The 25,077-nt window shown below is 33.8% G+C and overlaps 4 protein-coding genes across 5 annotated transcripts; 2 read left to right on the forward strand and 2 right to left on the reverse strand.

Annotated features, from left to right (window-relative positions):
- Positions 1–2,429: 2,429 nt before the first annotated feature.
- or42c2 (odorant receptor, family 42, subfamily C, member 2) lies at positions 2,430–3,852 on the reverse strand. 2 transcript variants are annotated; one of them, NM_001362428.1, is made up of 2 exons: positions 3,758–3,852; positions 2,430–3,635 (listed from the first exon to the last, which is right to left on the reverse strand). In NM_001362428.1, exon 2 carries the CDS (start codon positions 3,603–3,605, stop codon positions 2,625–2,627), a length of 981 nt encoding a protein of 326 aa, NP_001349357.1. In that variant the 5' UTR covers positions 3,606–3,635; positions 3,758–3,852; the 3' UTR covers positions 2,430–2,624.
- Positions 3,853–7,720: 3,868 nt separating this feature from the next.
- or42c5 (odorant receptor, family 42, subfamily C, member 5) lies at positions 7,721–9,636 on the reverse strand (the record flags this gene model as incomplete). The annotated part of the gene is given in 2 exon segments (NM_131744.3): positions 7,721–9,381; positions 9,494–9,636. A coding segment is annotated over 1 exon segment (978 nt). The 3' UTR covers positions 7,721–8,373.
- A 7,026-nt stretch (positions 9,637–16,662) lies between these two features.
- or30bt1 (odorant receptor family 30, subfamily BT, member 1) lies at positions 16,663–18,710 on the forward strand. The gene is given in 1 exon segment (NM_131588.1): positions 16,663–18,710. A coding segment is annotated over 1 exon segment (987 nt). The 5' UTR covers positions 16,663–16,675; the 3' UTR covers positions 17,663–18,710.
- Positions 18,711–19,045: 335 nt separating this feature from the next.
- On the forward strand, positions 19,046–20,090 carry or30bt3 (odorant receptor family 30, subfamily BT, member 3). The gene has a single exon (NM_131753.2). The coding sequence runs from the start codon at positions 19,091–19,093 to the stop codon at positions 20,051–20,053; it is 963 nt and encodes a 320-aa protein (NP_571828.2). The 5' UTR covers positions 19,046–19,090; the 3' UTR covers positions 20,054–20,090.
- The last annotated feature ends 4,987 nt before the right edge of the window (positions 20,091–25,077 follow it).

Here is a 25,077-nt window from a genome sequence, read left to right on the forward strand (position 1 = left end):
GCCAGTACTCAAGGCAAGCCTGCTTTTCAGACTTCAGGCAGTACCCAAGCCAAGCCTGCTTTCCCTTTCCAGTCAGTACTCAAGCCAAATCTGCTTTCTAGACTCCAGCCAATACTCAAGCCAAGCCTGCTTTCCCTTTCCAGTCAGTACTCAAGCCAAGTCTGCTTTCTAGACTCCAGCCAATACTCAAGCCAAGCCTGCTTTTCCATTCCAGTCAGTGCTCAAGGTACAGTAAGAATGCTTTCCAGACTTCAGCCAGTACTCAAGGCAAGCCTGCCATTCTGACTCCAGTCAGTATTTAAGGCAAGCCTGTTTTCCAGCAGCCTGTACTCAAGCCAACTCTTCTTTTCAGATTCCACTAAAGTAGTCCATCAGCCAACCCTACACTGGTCTCTGTCTGTTTCCCAGCTCCCCTTCAGCCAATAACACCTGGCATTGTGTTTTTGCCATGGTACTTCCAGCACTTCCTTCTCTGGGATAGTGAATCCTTTTTCTTCACCTTCAGCCTCTAGGGCTGTGGACTTCATCTCTCTGGCTCAATTGGGCTCGTCCCACTCCCTACCCTTGCCTCCACATTTACCCTCAGTCGCATTGGCTTCAACAAGGTCTTCTGTATCTCCTTGGCCCTCCAGATCCTCTGTGACCCTGGCTCCACATTACAGCTCTGTCACTGTTGCGTTGGTCCCCTGATGTATTCACCCTGGCACCTTCTACCATCTACTCCACTGTAAGATGCCAATATAACTGGACATCGGAATTTTGCCTCTATCCTCCTGGTTCTGGCTTTTGAATGGTCAACATTGTCACCTTGACCCTCTCCTCTTTCAGTTTGTTTACAGCGTGAGGTCACGCCCTGTCAGAGGGGGCAGTAAATGTCATGTACAGATGTTTGAAAACAGCTCATTATCCCTGTAATCATATAGTACCTGGCTGTCTTCACACATTCACCCACATTAGTCCACTAATAAAGTCCACTTAAAGAAGTAATTGAAAGAGTAAGTGAATTTGTGCACCGTAAGGAATACTATTTTGTTCATGTTTAGTGTTTTGCTGGCTGTTAAATCTATTACCAACTGGATTTTAAACTTCTTGTTCAAACCTTGTGATAGTTATTTAATAGAGAGTTTTCTATTAGAAATGAAACTTGGTATTTTGATTTCTGTTATGTATACAAATGCTAAACTAACATTTAAAAAAATAATTTGTTTGAAAACTGACAGAGATAGGATTCCTCTTTAAATTCCATCTTGTGATCAGATGCAGAAATTAATTTGATGTGTAAACTCTCACAGTGCTTGATAGGTGTTCTATAGTTGTTGTACATCATTTGTGGAATGAACAGTAATATTTTGGACACGACTATAAATTGCTCCTGCCTCAAATTGTGCACTTTTTAAGGTATAGGGAGTGATTGTAGATACAACACCGGTGTTTCATCAGTTCATTATCAAGTCTCATTGTTTTCAGTGCTTTTGCATGTAATCTTCTTGTGTTTTGGATTCTTTGTATTAAAAGCAATTTCATAAATTTGTATATCTGTTGCATTTGTATTTTGTATTTGTAATTTGTATAACTAAATTGAGAAAGGCTGCCACTAAATAAGAGACAGTTATCATTAAACTGAACTTATTAAAACAAACAAAACACTTTACTACAAATTAGGTTACCTAAATAATCAAATTAAAAATTATATAATTAAAATTTAATAATTAACTAAAATTTATCTGATTTTGTTTTTAAATTAAGTATCTTAAGCTGTGTTTAAAACATAAATGCTGGGATTTAGAGTTGCCAGAACACCATGTGATGTGCTGATGGCCCAGTCAAAATGTTCAAAATAAAGTAATGTTCATGCATATTATGATAAGGAAAAAAGATCCCACTAATAGCAGATGATAAATAGTAGACGTGCAGATAATGAAAAAATTTGACAGAATTAGAGTGAAAGAAATAGTTTAAAACACTTTAATACTTTAGTGACAAATTTGTTTTGATTTCCCTATTTTACTTTCAGCTAAGTTGCATCATCTTTGATTGACAGTTTAAGAGTGTTTACGCCAAGAAGAACTCTGTTTGTCAAACTTGCTAATGAGAAGAACACATAAAAGATGACTAATTATGTGTTGACTTGCAGAAGTCCATAGAAACACCTCTGACGCTTGGGAACATCATGTCTCCCATCACCTTGAGCACGGTAGATCAAAACATCATTAAAAAAAGTTTTGACCTGCAACATAGTAAATCAACTTGACACTTTTTATATCTTCCAGCATAACAAATGTAATTGTGACTTTCTATGTTTTGCACAAAGCTGATACAATAAATGCATAAATTGAGAAAATCAACAATAGCCATTTAACTGTTACTAAAATAAGGAAGCAGTAACAAATATCGGGAGTGAGGTGAAGAATACAAAGTGGACGCAGATGTCATTAAATGTGGAAAGCAACAAGCTTTATTCATACAGTAAATGACCAACATAATGACAAAGTGAGGCAGTTTAAAGCAATATTTTAAACTAAGCAGCCTAATCACAATGATAGTGTCCATTTTAAAATAACAATAAAATATACAGTAGTCATTTGTAAACAGTATGGTTTACACAAGAAATTCAGCAAGCTCTTTCATTTTGCAATGTTGTCCTTGGATGGTGCAGATTTGTTTTTAAACATTTTTCGCAATAAGTCTTTGATTTCAGCTGTGTTTAAAACATAAATGATGGGATTTAGCATCGGTGAAATAGTATATGCCAGAGATGTAGTGATGACTCTGGCATTAGGAGCGAGAGCAAGCAACCACGCAGCAATGTATGTACAGGACATAGGGAGAAAATAAATCCCTACTAACAACAAATGTGAAACACAGGTCTTCAGTGCTTTTAAACGACTTTCCCAAGTTGTAATTTTATTAAGAGCAAGAAAAATTCCTATATATGACAGGATTATAATAGCCAATGGTACAACTAGATATAAACATGTGATAAAGGATCCCATAAACCTATTAATACTATTGTCATTACATGCCAGCCTATACACTGGTCCATGATCACAAAAATAACTCTGTATCACATTGGAATCACAAAATGATATTCGCGTGATCAAAGACACCATCAAGGCCACCATAGAAGAATTGAATGCCCATTTTGCTGAAAGAATTAACGTTATACTGGAATTGTTTACAATAGCATGATATCTTAATGGCAAACATATCGCAACAAAGCGATCATATGCCAGAACAACAAGAGTGAAACTCTGCATAGTACTAAAGAGGAACACAAAAAACATGTTCACCAAGCAAGCATTATAGGAGATGTACTGCGAGTCAAACAGAAAAGTCTTCATCATGTTAGGAATCAGTGCGTTAGTTTCACCAATATCAGCCAAGGCCAAGTTAAACACAACAATGTACTTAGGACTGTGCAGACTCCGCTCAAAAGCTATAATGAGAAGGACTACAGAGTTCCCAATTATAGTAATGAAATATGTGATGAATAAGAAAACATAGTAATAACTGCTGTACGGTATACCTGAAAGTCCACTGATGAAAAAGTATTCAGGATGAACAATAGAGGTATTCTTGTAAGAACTTGCATTTAAGGAACTCATGACAGCTTTGCGTTTGGTCTTTTGTACAGGCTGTAAATAGAAATTATCAAAAAGACACAAGCAAAATATAAACATCACAGTAATGCCGTAACATACTTAAAACAACACATGTTATCACATATATATAGTATTTTCACATGTGGGAAATATACCTTCATACAAAACTGCTTTAAAACATTTCAGTTACAAAATAACCACACAGTCTATGCAAACAATGACAATGACTTTGAATTAATGAGGTTAGTACCCATCCTTTTATTCTCTCAGGCTGATGACTAGCTACAAAAGTAAATCCAAAAACATCTTCTGATTCATCCCTTGACAGATTTTAGACAACACAATGACGTAATAATGTGCAATAAAGAATAAAGTAATACATATGCTGAAGTAAATCTTCTTGCCATTGCCTTACTTTTGATAAAAACTCTGTGTACTAGTCTGCAAACTAGCCACACATTTGTTTTCTCCTTTACATTCATGTCAATGCACATTATATACCAATAACTCATGAATAATTCAAAGTAATGTTTACGTAAACTATTTTAAGTCATTTTCATATCTACCAACTAAAACAAAATAAAAACAATAATAAATAACATTCCAGTCACTTATTAGTATCAGTACTTTTTCACAATAAGGCACTGTGTGAATGGTGTTGTATATTTACCCTGAAGTCAAACAAATAAGTACAATTAATATGTTATATTGCATTTTACAGATATCTGTGCACATCAGGGAGCTGCTATGCATCAACGCATACCAAAAGTTTTCACTTTCACTTTTGAATCTGCATCACAAGTACTCTGTATCTATTGTTGTCTTCAGCAAACTGCAGCATTAGTTACCAGAACAAAGTTGACAGAATGGCGAGTATACCAGGGCAAATAGAAGTATAAGAGCCACATCCTGTAAAATAGCTCTACTACACTCACAGTGTCTGAGAAAATAGCAAGAAACTATGCAGATTGTAGAATTTCGCTAAAGAGTTTGGCAATGCCCATTACAGGGAACATTCCCTAAAGAGATATAGCACCTTATCTTAAGGTCTAAATGGATATTTTTTTATATCAGCAGCCAAGAAATAAGAAGTGCACAGAAAGTTTTACTTAAGGTTGTCCACACTTGTTCAAGGACCACTGTCCTGCAGAGTGTAGTTACAACTTGCCTTAACATACTTGTGTAGAGTTCATATCATGCTTAGTAATACTTTGATTAGCAGGATCAGGAGTGTAGGAGCTAAAATCAGGGCGGTGACCTCTAGGAGTATAATTGAAACCCTGCAGGGCTTGACAATAAGGACTGCTCGATGGCCCAGGGCAAGTGTGCGAGACGCACGGGACAGTAGACAAGATCGTTACGGGCCCAATTGGGCCTTTGCTGCCTTGTCACTAAAGTTTAATTTGGCTGCGACTGTTTGTCTGTTTGGCTTCATGATCAGACTGCAGTCTTGGTTTGTCTGTTATTTCTCTCTATAATTTAAGCCTGCATAATTCTAGCCAAAGTTTTTTTTTTTAACAGATTGATTAACCGAACAGACAGATTTTTACAAAACTATTTACAAGCCGATTGAAATGAGGCTCATTATGAGAAAATCTTACCTTTCTGATTTCTATTTGATGACAATGTCTGTGTGTGTCAAAATTAAAGTGCACATTTTCGTTTATAATATGTATATATATTTTTTTATTTAGTTACATCACGATTATTATTTTTTTAATTGTCTGTCGTATTTAAAGAAAAGTTATGCTGAATAAAAATGGGTATGTATACAGTTATGTTTGGCTTTGGCAAAATATTTAAAATATATGGCTAAGAGACAGTTATTAACTTCCTTCTTTTTGTTGGGGCCAGAGAAAATTGTGGCAGGGCAAGAAAAAATCTGATCTGAATCTGATCAGGCCAGAGGAAAAAATCCTTAACGTTGAACATGTTTTTACTCCAAACTCACCTCAAAACTATAGTCAAGTGTTTGAAATAAATCCTTCTCTGAGATGATTCCACAGTCATGTGTTTATTTGTCAAATTAATGAATCAATCAATAAAAGCCGTTATCTTAAATCTTTTTCAGCAATATTTTTTAGCAAAGACTATTGTCCCCCATGGAATTTCTAGGGTTTCTTTGTGTGTATTTGGTCTAATCGTTCAGCCCAAGTATACAGTATAAGCACCTTGGTAAACTAAAGGCAGGGCTGTGTTGGCCATTTTGGCACAACAGGACTCCTTTTCCTCCCTGATCTTGCACAATACCTGTAACCAAGAGTTTCACAAATTTGCAAACAGCTAGGTAAAAACACAGCACACTGTGGGTGTACGGTTCATACAGTAGTTGTAACAATCAAGGTTGCTTGACATACATTACTCTCACACAGTGGCGCCTGCAGGTGTACGGCTGTACAAACTGTGCGTACCTACCATGAGAGGGTGCAAATTAATGCCGCTTTTTTTTTTTATTACATAATTTAAATTGACTATTAAACAGTATACACTACGGTATATTGATAAAGCAAGAAAGAATGACAACAAACAAAGGTGTGTGTTTTAAAGTGTGTATGTTCTTGCATGGTGGGAGATGGGTAAACAAATCTATTGGTATTTACTTTTACTGGTGGATTTTCCGCACCTAAAAATCACCATTCAGATAGCTATTGTTTTAAAACAAGGTTTAAATGAGTAAACACTCTTTAAAACAGCAAAACTGAATTAAGACAAAAGACCTAAAATGAGACAAATACTGATCCCCACACGAGGTGGAGACCGCAGTCTCATTATCAGCACCTAAGCCGGGGAACCTGTCTCGTTCATCAGACAGATCAGATCCAGCTGCTGCGCGGCCTCCTCGCATGGAACAGCTATCATTCAAGGTGTTTTAAACTATTTTATCTGACAGACTGGCATAAATAAGCAGTCACCTCCTTTCACACGAGTTTCTAAAGTGTCTCACATTTTCAACCAAGTTTGTTCCACTGAATGTTCAGTGTTGTTGCGAATATGCGAATTTGAAAACACTTGTCCTGCTCTTTCAAATTATTTGATTAAAAACAGTTTAATTTAGGCCCCTCTAAAACTAAACATTTCACTTTAATTTAGCCTAGATTATTATTTTATTTGACAGTTCAGTTCGTGGTTTGGCATTGTTAGGTAGATTGCGGGTTTTGAAGCACTTCACTTCAAATGTTATTGGTTCTTCTATTTTATCTAGAAGATAACTGACCAAGACAAATATTTGAACAAATAGACAAACAATATACGAAATTGGTTTTAAAAAGACATTTTTTCTAAGAAAAATATAGGCTGCAAATTTTATTTTTGTTTGAGCCCATCCACTACTAAACTGTGCTGTTGGATGATTGTTAGTCAGTGGAAAGTAAGGATTTAATTAATGCTTCACTAATTGTATTTTATCACGATTTTCTGTCATATATTTGCAATTTTTTTAACATGTCATAAATTTTAAAGATTTCGTCTTGAACGTCTGATTTTTCCTTGGTGCTGATGTGCTTTTATTACATTTAGATTTCAGCGAAATATTCAAATTAAAAAGGAAACAAGTTATGTCATAACGAATGCCCTTGAATAATGCAGCCTTTGACAGCAAGCATCAGTGTTTCTTGACATGACTGGCGGAAGGGGGTGGGGCGGTGCTGAATTTGTGCGTACCTTGGAATAAAATCCTGCAAGCGCCCCTGCTCTCACACATTTCACAAGAAGTGTGTAAAGTTTTGTTAGACCAATGTTGTTGACACATTCTGAGTGGTAAAGTAATAATAAACTGTATAGTAAATCAACATATCACTAAAGTACAGAGTAGATCACCACTTGAAATGGGCTGCTAGCTTTACAGGGTTAGTAAGTGGCTTACTGTGATATAAAAGCAGTTTGCTGCTAAGAAACAGATTGTTGCAATCTACAGTATAAGCAAGTGAATTTAACTGGATTATTTTATCCTACTGTATATACAGTACAAGAAAGAATGGCACAGAAGCAGGGGGCTGTTTTAAAAATATTTGAAATATCAGAAAACAAAGAGTGTGGGACATGTGCAAGCATATAAACCCTTTGCTGTAACCTTAAAACTCACAACAAACAGAGCTATACAAAGCCCAGGAGTCCTTTAAAACATTTATAATACATTTATTGGGACAGACAATCATCTTAAGAAAAGGCCAGTACAAATGTCACAGTAGCTATAAGTTGTGTCTCTCACAGGAGTTCACCCAGCTCATTGTCATTGTGTATATATTATCTGCAACACATTGTTTTATTCATGTATAAATAAACTAGTGAAAATGATATGTTGAATGTCAGCATGTACAACTTGCTATATCATACAGTACTATATTATAATACAGAACACAATAAAGACAGAATTGTGCATGTCTAGTCAACTCTTAGGAATATATTATTCACTTCATCAATACAATTCCACCTTGTTTTATTTTTGTTTCGATTATAAATCCAATACAGACCCAATGCAATCAATAAGGCAGGGATTTAGACATGTTATTTGAGTAAAATGCAGAAACATGACATATCTTTTGCTTTTTTATTGTGTTTACATTGTGTTTGCTTTGTATTATGTTTAACAAAAGTGAAATAAAGGCTCCTAAAATTAGCTCTAATACATAAACTTATCCTTAAACACATGTTGAACTGAGAATTTTACATTATATATAACCCAGTACACTTAATCTATTTCTAAATTATTTGTCTCCATATATTTATGTGAAAACATCTAGTACATTCTAAAAACATTAATAAAGAAAACAAGTTAGCTTGCAACATGCACAGTTTTGGTAGATCTGTTTTTAATAATTTTTTTAATTAATTGTTTGATTTCAGCTGTGTTTAAAACGTAAAGTATAGGGTTTAGAGTTGGTGGAAGCACATATGACAGGGATGTGCTGAGGACCCTTGCATTAGGAGTGAGGGAATTCATGATTGAAGCAATGTATATGCTGAATATAGGAACGAAAAAAGATCCCGCCAACAACAAATGTGCAACACAGGTTTTCAGAGCTTTTAAACGTCCTTCCCAAGTTGTAATTTTACTTAAAGCAAGAAAAACACCCACATATGACAGGAATATGATGATCAGTGGTGCTACTAGATATAAAGCTGTGCTGAGTTTTCCCAAAAAAGAATTGATGCTGTTATCATTACATGCCAACTTATACACTGGTCCATGATCACCATAATAACTCAGTATCACATTGCTTTTGCAGATTGACAGTCGAGTGATCATACCCACCACAACCAGAAGCACAAAAACATTAAACGCCCATAAAACTAAAAACACTACAGATATGACTGTGTTGTTGACAATAGCATGATATCTCAATGGCAAGCAAATAGCTACAAAGCGATCGTAAGACATAACAACAAGAGTGAAACTCTGCATGGTAGTAAAGAAGTGAACAAAAAACATGTTTACCATACACGCATTATAGGAGATGTACTGGGACTCAAACAGAAACATTTTTATCATGTTAGGAACCAGTGCATTCATTTCACCAATATCAGCCAAGGCCAAGTTAAACACAGCAATGTACTTTGGACTGTGCAGACTGCGTTCAAGAGCTATAATGAGAAGAACTATAAAGTTTCCGATTACAGCAACAATATAAAGGAAAAACAAGAAGATGTAGTAATAATTGCTGTATTCTGTACCTGAAAGCCCAGTGATGAAAAAGTATTCAGGATGAACAATGGAGATATTCGATGAGAAACTTGCACTGTCAGAACTCATGGCAGCTTAGCGTTTGGTGTTTTGCCCAAGCTGAAAATAAAAATCACCAGAAAAGCATAAGCAACACATTTGTTTAAATGACAAGTAAACACAACAATGTCTATTATCTATCTTTAAAGCATGGAAATAGAAATTTGTTTACAGTATATGCATAGAAATCTCCACAATATAATCAGTCTTGTGTATAAACACAAAACTACAAAGCCATAGCAAACAATGACTGCTTGTCTGCACTCTGCAAATATAAAGATATGTTATTGCACATTCAGTCAGTTCAATGAATATCTATGCCGGAGAGTTCAAATACATACTGTATATATACAATTTATCATAACTCTCCTGAGATCATTCAGACACTATTATGTAACCTGTTGTAATGTTTTCTCTCCTTCTGCCTTCACTATAGGATTATTCATTTATAATGAGAAGGTTTCAGCTTAATGTAGTTCCCCTTTTCATTTAATATAACTTAGAAATGCCATATAATTGTTTATAATAATATTTTAACATTTACATGTTTTATACCAAAGGCTCTCACCAGGACAAAAAAGTAGGTCAATAAAACTGGGCAAATCAGACACTGAAATATTTCAATATTATTTTATCATGATCTCAGGTGACTAAACCAGATACAGTAAATAAAATGTTATTATGTGGTAATGGGGTGGGAGAGTAATAAGCTTATGCTTCATCCTGCTCCATTTTCGACCATATTAACATGTATTTCTTTTTGTTAATGATATTGTATGTATAATATTTTTGTTCGAAAATAAATAAATCAAATCAAAAGTGTATATATATATATACATATATGTATATGTATATATATACTTTTAATATATGTAGTGGATTTTGTAGTGGAGTGAAATGCAATTTATTTAATTTATTACAATAAACAAACGACTGTCACAAACATGCAGCAAATAAAAGTAAAATAAACCTTTTTTTCTGTAGGGAGTGACAATATTCAGGTACAGAAATTCTATGATCAAATGTAAAGCATAGTCTTCATAATATAGTAATTCAATAAAAATAATCTTTATTAAACTTCATGCACAACTAAAATGCTTTGAACTTAAAATACACACTGTCCACAAAAGTGCAAGTCTTAAAATCACATGTATATGATATGATACACTTTCACTCTATTATGGTTCAATTCTGCAGTGTTTAAACAAATCTTGTGTGTTTTGACGTGGTTTCTGGTAATCCATAATCCTAACACAACATTGCATATCTTGCGATGTGACTATTGATGCTTAAATGATATATTGTGCAGCCCTATTTTAAATCATGAAAATATACATTTGTTTATATGCATAGAAATGTCCACAATTTAACGATTTAATCACAGATCTGTGAATATTAAAACAATATTGTGTGTGTGTGTGTGTGTGTGTGTGTGTGTGTGTGTGTGTGTGTGTGTGTGTGTGTGTGTGTATATATATATATTGTTTCTTCTTGTAAATAGCAGTTTCCAGCCATTCCAACCAGAAGCATCATGTCTTGCTTAATCATGAAATTTAAGAAAGTGAATTTTCATAATTTTAGGAGTCATATAGGAACAATTAATATTTCATTACAATCTCTCAGGATACTATTACAGTCCAGAGGGTATTCATTTGATAGGTTTGTGTAGCTACTCACATTAATGTTAACACACATAAACAAATAGACTTAGTTAAGTACAAATCCCAGTTGCACACTATCACAAGGTGACCATAAAGAGAAAATTATGAGACATTCAGTCAATTCATTTAATTTACATTTTTTTTTTCCGGCTTTGTCCCATTATTAATCTGAGGTCGCCACAGCGGAATGAATCGCCAACTTATCCAGCATATGTTTTACACAGAAGATGCCATTCCAGCTGCAACCCATGACTGGGAAACATCCATACCCACTCATTCACACACATACTACTTAAGTGCCATATGCCTTGTTACAAATTTGTTACAAATTGTTAACAAATTTTATTGTTTTACATATTTTTAGATTACATTTTATGTATAAAACAAAAACAAACTATAGTGTACTGCACCCACAAGTTAAATTAAAAAGTAAAATAGAATATTTTTGCTTTGACTGTGTATGCATAAATGTAAATGTAATGTTGCTATAAAATATGTTTTTAAATGCTTTATTGTGTGACATGTTTAATTTAATTAGCATTTTTTTATTAATGTATAATACATGGCAATTTAAAAGTTTGTTCTGTTCATTTCAAATGGCTTTAACTGATTGTTCAGAGTAATACCTTAATTCCCTTTTCAGCTGGTCTTTAAACCTGATTTAAACATCGTCCAAAACAGCCAAATTATTCCCTGTATTTGAAAACAACCATTTCAATTAATGTTTTTATTTTTCCAGAATTAATATCATACAGTATGCCTTAAGTCCAAAGAAAGACTATTAGTTTAGCTTAAATATTTTTGTCTGTTGAGAGAGAGAGAGCAGTTTTACTAAATACACCTACAAATGAAAGCACTGTTTTACATTTTTCAAAAAAAATACACAGGGAAAAAACTCTGTAATTTAGCAGTTTTCCCCCTATTTATTTATGCTTTTATTTGTATTATAGGACCTTTATTTTTCTCCCAACAACTTTTAACCTTGAAAAGTAAGAAAAAGGTACTTTTATGAACATTTTTATTAGTTTAAAGTGATATATTGTCTGGGTTGGTATTAATTTATGGTATAAAACACCTTGTAATAAACCGCCAATTAATTTTCTGCTATTATACAGACTTATTTCCTATGTATTACATTATATTATACTTAAATGTCAATAAAAGTCACTTTATTCAACTCAAGCTCCCATAATGCAATTCACAACCCTAAACAGAAAACATTTGAGAATCGCAAAATACAGAAACTGTTCATTAACATATTTTTTCTAGTGTACATGTAATGTCATATATTATATTTAAAATCAAAATTCTTCTTGTATTCTTGTAATTTCAGAGCACATGAGTTGAATGATCAAAGATGGGTCATATTGGGCCTCATATTGGCAATCGTGTAGATTTGGTGTGCATCAAAGGCAACAACCTTTGTGATTTGTGTTGCCACTGTTGATGCTATTTCTGTATTGTGATACTGCAGCATGTTGCACTGTTCTACTAGTGTCTCATCAATTTATTACCTTGATGAAAGAGAATATCTTGAGATATAAAACTAATTAAAATGCATTTAAAAAAATGATTGATAGAAATAATGATTTACCAGTTTTGCACAAATGAAGGAAAACTAAATCATACATAATACTAGTTTCTAATGTATTTGTGCTACAGTAGGTGTAGACATTTACATGTATGTGTTTTGAAAGAGTTGCATCATATTTGATTGAAGGGCAACCTTTTTGTTTTCAGACTTCAGCTGTTAATGAGCTGTGTATAGTGGCACAGGGGTTTGTAAAAACAAAACAATGTCTGACAAACAAGATGTCACTCAGTGGTCATGAAGGACGCTTTGAGTGCTGAGAACTCTTCAGGGAAAATGAACAACAAGTAGCAAATTAGGACTCTTGAGGAAAGACATTTTTTATAGCAACTGTTTGGATGTTATAGGACAAACAGTCATATAACATTTCAGTTGATGTTTTCCAGTCAATGTGTCACCAACTAATTACACAGTAACGACCCTCAGAGACACTGCATCTCAATAACGATAAACAAGAAGAGGGAGTGGAAAAAAACAGACAGACAGAAGGACAGAGGCCTGTCTTGCCAATTAGGGCCTGCTTTAACCCTCCACGAAAATACTGCTAACTGTTAACTGTTAACTGCGATTTTAGCTAAAGCTAAATAATAATGATATGTTAATAATTAATAAGCCTTAGAGATACAGGTCTCAGCAGTTGTTAATCCTCCCAAATGGGCTAAATTATTAACTGATTAAGCCGTTTGGGACTTAGAGACGTCTAAATAATCCCAGTGGAAAGATGATTAAGATATAGGTGATTAATTATAATGTAATTGCTGTCAGACACCAGAATAGTTTCCAACTCATAGCCAACCCAAACGTGCAGGACTTTCAGCATTTGCATAACAAATTGTTTAACGTTTCAATTATAACACTCACTAACACAAAGTGAGCCAGCCATTAAAGTGAAGTCAAATTTAGGATATAGTATTTGTATAACAATTTTCACAATACAAATTTTTCAAAGCATTTTATATATATATATATATATATATATATATATATATATATATATATATATATATATATATATATATATATATATATATATATATATATATATATATATATATATTTATATATTTATTTATTTATTTATTTATACATTTATGGCTATATGGCTGTACCAGATTAAAATGCTTTGTCAATAAAATAGTTTGACATACCAAGGACCTTAAAATTTAAACAGTCATTTCAATGTTCTCTAACTCCATATCAGTCAATTTGTTTAGTTAGGGAAATTATTAAAAATATATAATAAAATGCATTGTATTTCCTGTTTTCGCTGGCCCCCCAAGAAAATATTCAGGTCCAGAACATTTTGATTTTAGAAGGCATAAAGGTAATTCAAAACAGTTGTTGACATTGAAGTAAGTTCCCACACAACGCAAATCAAACGAGAGTGGAGTAAAATAAATTTTAAAAGTCTACATTTGTCAAAGGTGCTGTTGAGCTCTTAAAGTGGTTCTCCATATGATTAAGAATTAATGAACCAATGTAATTTCTTGTTCGATATGCACATTTTGACATTAAAAAGTTTAAAGTTTAAATAATCTTTTGATCAATAAATGACAACAGACCAATTTTGGAACAGATTTAATGGTGCAATCACCCTGCAGCCCAAGACTGGTTACTCACTGAAGCTAAGCAGGGCTGAGCCTGGTCAGTACCTGGATGGGAGACCACATGGGAAAACTAGGTTGCTGTTGGAAGTGGTGTTAGAGGGGCCAGCAGGGGGCGCTCAACCTGTGGTCTGTGTGAGTCCTAATGGCCCAGTAAAAAGTGAAAGGGACACCTCACTGTCAGTACTCGCCATCCTTCAGATGAGGTCCTGACTCTCTGTGGTCATCAAAAAATCCCATGGCACTTCTCATAGGGAGTAGTGGTGTAAACCTGGTGTCCTGGCCAAAGTCCCTCTCTCTATCAGCCCTTTAGATCATGGCCTCCCAAACATCCCCATCCACCCAATTTGGCTCTATCACTGTCTCTCCACTCCACTTATAGCTGGTGTGTGGTGAGCGCATTGGCGCTGTTGTCCTATGGCTGCCGTTGCATCATCCAAGTGGATGATGCACACTGATGGTGGTGTAGAGAGACCCCTTCATGACTGTTGGGTGTATGGCCATACACAATAAATGTGCTATATAAATACACATTACATTAGAAGATATGTACTGCTATCATCTCATCCGGAAATCTGTCTGCATTGAGGGACATAATTTCTTCAAGTAGGAGACTGTGAAGTGTCCAGGCCAAGACCAACAGACTAAAAGAGTTCATTCTCCTGGAACTGCTCCGACTCACTCCCTCCCTTAGATACTATGATCTGACTCTTATGATCAGTATTTAATTATGTATACAATAAAGAATATATAGTGTTATTTTACATTAGCTTATTAAAATTTAACCTGCTTAGTGCTAGACTTGCAAGAAAACTACAAGGTACTGTTTATTTCACATTATCTTTGCTTTCTTGTACTTGTATATATGCTTGTAATTTCTTTATTATATTTACGCAGATGTGCACCCTACAAAATAATCACAATCAATCTAAAATGATAATTTTTTTCTCAACTAAGGCTATTCAAACCCTCTGGCAAAACTATATTCATATCACAATATATGTTCCAGAAAAAAAATCTAATTATCAGATTATTCCAATATCGCACAACCCTAATCTGTATGAACATAGGGTCAGAGAGAAACGTACATCCTTTCAATTCTATGTATGTTTGTACATGTGGCAGAATTGACAATAAAGCTGACTTGGACTGTTAACTTTAAGAATTCATGGCGCCATCTTGTGGTATGACTGAACATTTCAACAATGACATTGGATGCTTTTCAGCAAGGCAGCATCTAAGGCCCAATTTAAACATTTTTGTTGATCCAGTCTCAAGTCGACAGCCAGGATTGACTACAGCAGACCTTGTTATAGGCTCACCCCAATAAGTGACAGCACATGAACATAATTTGGCCATCATAGTGCATACTAAAATACTACCTATTGTCGAATACAGCATACATGTACAGTACATACAGCACAGACAACATAGATACAAGACTATATATTTTATAGACCAATTTTCACTATTAACTAGTTGCTTATTACCTGCCTATTATAAGATATTGACTTTTTATTAGTAATTAACAAGCACATGTTCTGCATGATCTAATTCTCATCCTATCCTACCCAATACCTAAACCCAACAACTAACAACTTATAACTATTAATAACCTTAATAACTATTACTATGCAGCAAATTAAGAGTTTATATTGAGGATTGTAGTTAAAATAAATGAGTAGTATTCTTTGCATGTTTATCATTTTACATTTCCACTTCAGTGGCTTTATTCAGATATATGTTCATTGGTAAAGCAAATATGTAACTGGAAATGTTGTAGTGATTTGGGTGTATAAAATAGGACATGTGCTGGCTCATTATCAGTAAAAAAACAACAACTCAGAAACAGACTAAAGTTATTTAATGTAATGTATTTTTGTATTAGACGCATATACAGGTATGCTATATAATTAACTGAAGTTAAAATACACTTGTAAAAGCCCATTGTTATGTGATGTTGTCTGTGACTTGAAGCTTTAACATATGTAAAGAGTCAAAGTAGTCCTGAAAAATCATAACTTTAAGCGGTAAAATTTGATCAAGAGTTAAGAGTTTTTAATTAGCATAAAAGCATAGGTAAATAAATTTACCATGGGTAACTGATTAGCAACCTATAAGAAATTCTTGAAGTGTATGGTCAACATCATCGACCAACCACAGAATTCCCCGCCTTGCTGAGAGAAAAAAAAAACATTTATGTGCTTTAAATATTTTAGACTGGCGCACAATTAAATAGAGTACAAAGACACATATTGTAAGTAAACCTGTGTTCCAGATCGTAAGCTTGTGTTAATATTCTTCATATGATTATAATGAAATAATCTGTATCATTTACTGTATTTTTTAAAATGATGAGATACAATTTAATAGTTTATCTTGTGTTATGATTCTGCAAACAAATGTTGTAATTTGTGATGTCTCTTATTTCATCCAAAGCCATTCAATTTCTGTTAATCTAATCCTTCATCTTTTTTTTATCTAGCCCTCATCTCATCATGTCAGCCGGGAACATCAGCTTTGTTAAGGAATTTTTTATCGTTGGTTTTCCTGGGCTTCAAAAGGGATACTTTGACTCAGTGGCTGCTCTGATGCTTTTTGTCTTTGTGTGTATCTTAGCAGGGAATGGAACATTTCTAATACTTTTTAGTCTGGAAAAAAGCCTCCATAAACCTATGTATTATGTCATCTTAAACTTAGTTGCAAGCGATATATTATTTAGCACTACTACCCTGCCAAAAATTATTGCTAGGTATTTGTTTCAAGATGGTAGTATTTCATTTATGGGTTGCTTCATTCAAATGTATTTTGTGCATTATTTTGGTACAGTCAATGCTTTTATCCTGGCAATAATGGCCTTTGATAGGTATGTAGCCATTTGTAATCCCTTAAGATATCCCAATATAGTCACAAAGTGGAACATTTTCTATCTTTGTCTCATTTCATGGGTTATAGCAAATGTAACCCCTTTAATGATGGTAATAAGAGCTTACCCTCTCCCATACTGCGCAGAAAACACCATTATACAATGTTACTGTGATCACATTTCTATAACATCGCTTGCATGCACCAATCGTGCACCATATAGTATTCCAGCTTTTGTTCTTGCTATGGTTGCGTTGCTTACTCCCCTGGCCTTTATAGTTTTCTCTTATTGTGCCATCATTTTGGCAGTTCTGCGTATATCAAGCACTCAAGCAAGACTGAAGACTTTCTCCACCTGCAGTCCTCAGCTCATCATAATTGCTCTCTATTTTCTACCCAGGTGTTTTATTTATTTATCAAGCAATATCGGCATCTACTTCAGCACTGATTTGCGATTAGCCATTATTATGATGTATAGTCTGTTTCCACCCATGTTCAACCCTCTCATTTATTGCTTAAGGACAAAAGATGTAAAGGAATGCTTAGTTAAAAGACTTAAAATCTCAACGAATGTCAAGTTTAATCTAACAAAAGTTGACATATCCTCAGTATCTTCATAAATGCTTTTAGAAGTCATATATTATAAATGCTAAAATAGTATTCTTTGGAATTCATGCAGCATATCGAATGAGCAATTAAGATAATAATATTTATACATATATATTTATATAGAATAATATTACTTGTTCTACAAAAAGATTTATTAGAAACTGAGGAGATACAGTGCTTAGCATGATCGAGTACGCCCCATTATGGAAATGAATATTTTTATCTATTATAAAATCTATTTATCTAAAACATTTTAATATTTTAGTTAATATAGGCATGTATTTTGGTGCATTTGATGAAACTGCTTTAATAAACAGATACATTTATTTAAAAAAATTATATTTTAGTCATCAAACATATTTAAAAATTGAAAGAATACAATTAAATTCAAGCAAAAAAAACCTAAATGATTTCAACTAATTTTTTTATTTATTTATTATTGTTTTTTTTTTTTTTTTGCTTCTCTTGATTTTTTCTTTTTTAATTTGTATTTTATATTTTTCTATAACATAAATTTGGGTGTCCTAGTTTTTGGACCGTTATTGTAAGTTATTTTGTTATTTGGCTTCAGTACTCACTAATCTAATGTATATACACAAATACAATATTGTATAGCTTTCTATTAAAAATATGAATTTAAAATATAGATTTGTGAGGGGTTTACTTATATATGCTGAGCATTGTATATCTTTTGACTTTTTCTTAATAATTAAAACATTTTAATGCTTCACTGTATAAAAACTATTCAAGTAAACTATATTTACAAAAAAGAAAGATACACATTATTCCAACTTAATTATTTCACATAATCATTTATTTTACACAAAAATGTGAATACAGACTTATGAATAAATCTAGTTGGATTTAGGGATAGCTCTCCCATTCAAGTTGTTCAAACCTATATGATGTTTTTCATATTATTGAAGTAATTGAGTAATTTTGGATGGAGTTTAGCAATTACAATTTCTTTTTTTGCTTCGTTGCTTGTGCATTAGGTTCATTTAAACCTTTTTGAAGTGAGAACAACTCTTTTAAATTAAAAGATTAACATGCTTACTTAAAAAATGTGCACTTGATATTAATTCAATGACATAATGTAATGTTTTGTAAGTTAAAGCTATATGCTAATTTTGAAACAGTCCCTGGAGCAACTGCGTCATCTGTTTGTCAAGCAATGAGGTATTTACTATGTGCATGTCAGATATAAACAGAATGAGACAAGCACATCTCAGGCTAAGAGGCAGAATGAACTTTTGCAGTAGTCTGTGAAACAACTTTGGCAGGTATTTTTCTCTGCATTTTTCAATACAATTTGTTATCCAGCTATTACTATTTTCATAGTAACATTGTGTTTAAGTAAATATTGTAACATAATTAAAATGCTGTATTTTATACACACAGAAAGAGGACAGAGATTTCTTAAACGACTAATACTCATCATGCCAGTGGAAAACACCAGCTTTGTAAAGGATTTTGTCATAGTCGGCTTTCCTGGACTTCAGCCTCATTATTATGGCCTTGTATCTGCACTTCTGTTCTTTGTTTATGTGTTTACATTAATAGGAAATGCTGTGTTTTTTACCTTGTTTGTAATAACTAAGAGCCTTCACAAGCCTGTATATTACTTTATTATTAATCTAGTTGTGAGTGACGTGCTATTTAGCACTGCAACGTTAACAAAAATTATTAGCAGGTATTGGTTTCAAGATGGAACCATTTCATTCTTGGGTTGTTTTGTTCAGATGTTCTTTGTGCATTTGTTTGGCAGTGTATGTTCAGTTGTTCTTGCAGTAATGGCTATAGATCGCTACACAGCAATATGTTACCCTCTTCAGTATCACAGCATCATGACAAACAGAAATGTGCTCATCCTGATTCTGAGCCCTTGGATATTGAGTTTTTGGGGGCCTTTGGCACTGGTCATCCGTGCTTACCCTCTCCCTTACTGTGCAGATAACAGCATTATACACTGTTACTGTGATCATGTCTCCATCACAACACTAGCATGCACTGACAGATCACTGTATAGTATTCCAGCCCTCATTTATGCCTTTTTAATACTTCTAGTGCCCTTTGCTGTTATTATTTTCTCTTACTGCTCCATCTTTATAGCAGTTATGAGAATTTCAGGTAGTCAAGGAAGAATGAAGACTTTTTCCACCTGTAGTCCTCAGCTCATCATAATTGCTCTCTATTTTATACCCAGGATTTTAAATTTTTTATCTAGCAACATTGGTTTAAAGTTTAGTACGGATTTGCGATTAATCATGATTATGATGTATAGTGTGCTGCCTCCATTGATTAACCCCATTATCTATTGTTTGAGAACAGAAGAGGTAAAAAAAGTACTAAGACAACAATTTAAAAACAAACAAATAGGTAATCCTTTACAGCTGCTTTGATGTGATCTGTTTTATTTAATGGGATGGCCAAACATATGCTATTGTCATAAGGTGCTCACCAGAAATAATATGTTATAAAATAACCAACAGACTTAAGTAATTGTTGGACTGGACTGAATGTCAAGAACACAAATGTACTGTAAGTTTTCTGGTTTTTAGAATTTTATTTTAACTTTCCCCTTTTACACACATGGGCTAATAGCTTACTGTACACTTTAAACATGCCTTAAATAATTAAGTTAAATCAAATTAACCTTATGAGTCCATTAAACTTGTGTTATGCAAACTTAAAAAATGAAGTTAAGAACATGATTAATAGTTTAGTAAGTTACAATGACCGAAAACATATACTGTAAAGACTAGCTGATCATAGATTTTTTTTACAGTGTTGACATTCAATAGTTTAATAATAGTAAATTATGTCTTGGGTATGAATGTAATGATTTAAGATGAGCTCTTTGAATACTGATGTTTGTAGCTTGTAATGCTCATTTTGAATGTGGTCGTTTTGAGACAAACACTTCCAATTACACTTCAGAATGAAGGACTTGATAAAGTACACTTTTCACTCCCATCATTTTTATGCATGTTTAATTGGTGATATAGTTGATGTACAAAGACATCAGTTGTATCATTTAAAAAAATCTAAACCTGTGGTTCCAGGTACACTATTCATTAAATGCATTACATATTCCAAGTTACAGTGCATTATCATGAAACCTTCACACAAAGAAGACACCAGAAACATATGAAACGTGATGCACTATATCTCTGAAAGTCTATTTACATATTCTAAACTACAATGCCATTTGAATAAAACATATGCTCTGTTCAAACTGGAATCGCGAGAGATTATCCACTTCACATGGCACAATAAGCATTTAAGAGGCCCAATATGAGAAATGTACAAAATGTGCAAAGCAGAGGGGTGCAAAGACTGGAATTGAAGACCACTGTTCTAAAACTCTTCTAAATTATTTGTTTGACCCCTCTAAATCCCAAAGTAAACTTTATTCTTTTAATTGTAGCCTACATGCACAATTATGTGTGGCTTTTTTTAAAGTACACTCATGCATACAAATATGCATGTGGTTGATGCATACATATTTTGGTGACGTATGTTCAAATATCATATTGTTATATTTAGAAAAACATTCATAGTCTGTCTGTACAATATATCTTTTCTTTGCCTAGTGTTCAGCCGTATTCTCACCAAGAATAATACCACAAATATTTTTGTATTGTTTTAGACAAATGCCAGTCATTTCTAACCTCTTTGCACAATATGTCATTGATTATCACTGTAGCTTGCACACTTTTAAAAGGTTAGTTTACCCCAAATTAAAAATGATGCAATATGCAATCATCATTAGATGGTGTCTTTTAAAGGTGGCAGACCATTAATTGAGATTCTGCATGCAATAGTTATGTCACACACTGCAGTGTCATTTCTAAAAAAAAAAAAATTGTATACAAGTACTGTGTATAACATGTCCAAAACGTAAAAGTATGCAACATAATCTACTGCAAGGTCACAGTCCTACAGGCACACATCATTGAGTGAGGCAAATTTGCAGGTCAAAGTTCACCAAACTTGAAATTTGGGTCACAGTGAACTAAAAAACAGTAATGCACAAGTTTTTTCTATGCCCTGCCTTTATAGGAGCATTAATGGAAGTCAATGGAGTGAAAAGTGCAGTGTGATCACACCTTTATTCAATATTTGACACATCTGCTGCAATATCAGTAAAAACAGAAGCAAAGGTATTTCATGTAAACAAATAAAAAAATTAAATAAAATCATGCATGAACAGTAATTAAAATTATCTGCTCCCACATGAGAGCTCCCACATGAGAGCTTACATGCTCTTTTCAAGCATGTAAACACAAACATATCATAATGCTTTTACTCATACTGTATCAGTTCTAAAAATTATATATGGCATCATGTGTCCTAATATTTTTTTACACTGGGGTCCGTTCTTCGTACCTCGCTTAAATGATCTAAGATGATTTGGCATATCCTGGATCTTTTCATCTTGATAACTGATCTCTCGTTAATTTGGTTCTTCAAACAAGTTCGCGAATCAGATTAGAATGTCTGGATAAACTGATCTGAGATCGCTGCGTGTGTTGTGAAGGACAGATCTATCAATACTAGGGATGTAACGGTATTGTAAATACCGTCATACCGCAATATTAATTTTTTTTCGATATTACCGAGGTCGCATGACTCGGTAAAACTATAGGTCTTCTGAGAAAATTTGCTCAGGCGAATGAAGCGAACGGGACGTAGCTGAAACTACATTTCCCATCAGCCCCGGCGTGGCCATAATCCTTTGCGGTCTGTTGTCGCTACAGATCCAGTAATGCGGAAATGGAGTGTGCTGCTAGTAGCGGAGATGAAAAAAAGATGGAAATGATCGAACCTAAAGCGGGTGTTGTCGCCGCGCGCGTGCTGAATAGCGGTGCTGTCGCGCGCGTTCTGATCAGCTGTGTTGTGGCGCGCGTATTGTAAAGCGCCGAGGGGGGGTTGAGCGCGCATATTCAAGAGAGGTGTTGTCGCGCGCCTACTGAAGGGCTGGATTGGACGGAGGTTGTGTCTCGTCGCGGGGGCACTTTTGATCGTTTTGGAAGGGCATTTTCTATCCAAGACTAAAAAGGGCATGCGCACTGCACAGGTTGAGCCCTATGTGTGCACGTGCCTGCGAGTTGGGGAATACGACTAATAGCAGTCATGGGGACAGCAGAAACACAGCACACTGTTCAGATTGATGCAGACATTGATTTGTACCGCAAAGAGATCTCTATCTCACTCATGGTTTGTCTTCTCAAGTGGGGGAAAGACAATGCACAACGTTACCCCACTGCTGTCAACATGGGCCAAGTCATATCTCTCTTGTCCCAGAAACCTCAGTCCCAAATGAGAGGGTTTTTTTCTGTTGCAGGGGACATTGTAAATACCCAGAGATACCAGCTTTTACCAGATTATATTTATATGATAATTTTCCTTTAAACCCATCTCTATCTAAGTGAGTGAGTGATTAAATGTTGAATGTGGTGAGTTTTCAACAATACTAAATTGAAACTTTATTTTTTTTACATGGTTTAATAATTTTTTGTTATTAAAATTGAAGTTAGTGTTTCAAAGCTTACAGATAGATGGCTAATTTGTATGTCATTGACACTTTTGGCACTTTTTTGGAGTATTTTCAAAAGTTTTTTTTTCCTGTAAATGATTCAATAAATACCGTATCGTGACATTCATACCGAGGTATTACCGAACCGTGAAATTCTGATACCGTTACATCCCTAATCAATACTCGAAACCATGATCAGCAATGCAACGATTGGCTGACGGCATAGCAGCGTAATGACATCATCTGATTAATATTCAATTATCCATGTGAGCAAAATTACATCAAATTAGCAGTAAACGGCTTGTTAAATATGACACGCAATAACCTTCCACATTTGTTGTGAGCTGCAGGCTTTACACTTTCATGTGTCAGGTGTATTCATCATGTATTTCAATGCAAATCAATGTATTTAGTTCTACATTTTGAAAATATTTTCTTTATTATAGAAGCCGTTTTTTAATCGGTGTAAAGAATAACTGGTTGTTTACAAAAGCATTTTGAGATTGGTAAGGCGTCTGCAACTTTTGTGAAGCATCAAATCACTGGCATAGGCTATTAACTGTCAAAACATGTTCATGACTACATAAATGTATTATTGATTTTTAAAAAAAGTCACATATTGTGCATTTCTATTATACACAATTTGTACTAAAGCGATCTAAAAAGTTCATATCAATAAGTTTTCTCTTTCCACCACCAGGTGGCAGTCTTTGTACTTTCATTTCGAGGGTGCAGATTGCATAAGTTTTATTAATATGTATAACTTTATTTATTTTATTAATAACTATAACTTTATATATATAGTTAAAAAATATTTACCATTTTCCCAAGTGTAGCTACTACTGTAAGAAAATATCAGAATTCGGAACATACTTTCTGTATTATCTTTGAACTGAGCCGATCTAATCCTGTTTATATGAATTGAACCTGCTCCCGATCAGGTTTGACCTAGCAGAACTGTTGCTATGACAACAATTCTCGGATCAGCTTTAAAGAACGAAGCGATCCTGAATCGAGACAAATCATCAATATCCAAATCCAGCTAACTGAGTAATCCACGTACGAAGAACGGACCCCTGGTCTAAGCCTTATGAATTAACTATGATGTGTTTAGGTTGAGTTTTGGTGTTTGACAGAAGTACAGTAGCCACTATAAATGATTCTATCTATCTATCTATCTATCTATCTATCTATCTATCTATCTATCTATCTATCTATCTATCTATCTATCTATCTATCTATCTATCTATCTATCTATCTATCTATCTATCTATCTATCTATCTATCTATCTATCTATCTATCTATCTATCTATCTATCTATCTATCTATCTATCTATCTATCTATCTATCTATCTATCTATCTATCTATCTATCTATCTATCTATCTATCTATCTATCTATCTATCTATCTATCTATCTATCTATCTATCTATCTATCTATCTATCTATCTATCTATCTATCTATCTATCTATCTATCTATCTATCTATCTATCTATCTATCTATCTATCTATCTATCTATCTATCTATCTATCTATCTATCTATCTATCTATCTATCTATCTATCTATCTATCTATCTATCTATCTATCTATCTATCTATCTATCTATCTATCTATCTATCTATCTATCTATCTATCTATCTATCTATCTATCTATCTATCTATCTATCTATCTATCTATCTATCTATCTATCTATCTATCTATCTATCTATCTATCTATCTATCTATCTATCTATCTATCTATCTATCTATCTATCTATCTATCTATCTATCTATCTATCTATCTATCTATCTATCTATCTATCTATCTATCTATCTATCTATCTATCTATCTATCTATCTATCTATCTATCTATCTATCTATCTATCTATCTATCTATCT

The sequence above is a fragment of the Danio rerio genome, chromosome 15 (assembly GCF_049306965.1).
Source record: "Danio rerio strain Tuebingen ecotype United States chromosome 15, GRCz12tu, whole genome shotgun sequence".
Classification (NCBI taxonomy): domain Eukaryota; kingdom Metazoa; phylum Chordata; class Actinopteri; order Cypriniformes; family Danionidae; genus Danio; species Danio rerio.

Excerpts from the sequence above, each read along its gene's own strand:
- or30bt3 (NM_131753.2), top strand. The coding sequence starts at position 19,091 with ATGCCAGTGGAAAACACCAGCTTTGTAAAGGATTTTGTCATAGTCGGC.
- or42c2 (NM_001362428.1), bottom strand. The coding sequence starts at position 3,605 with ATGAGTTCCTTAAATGCAAGTTCTTACAAGAATACCTCTATTGTTCAT.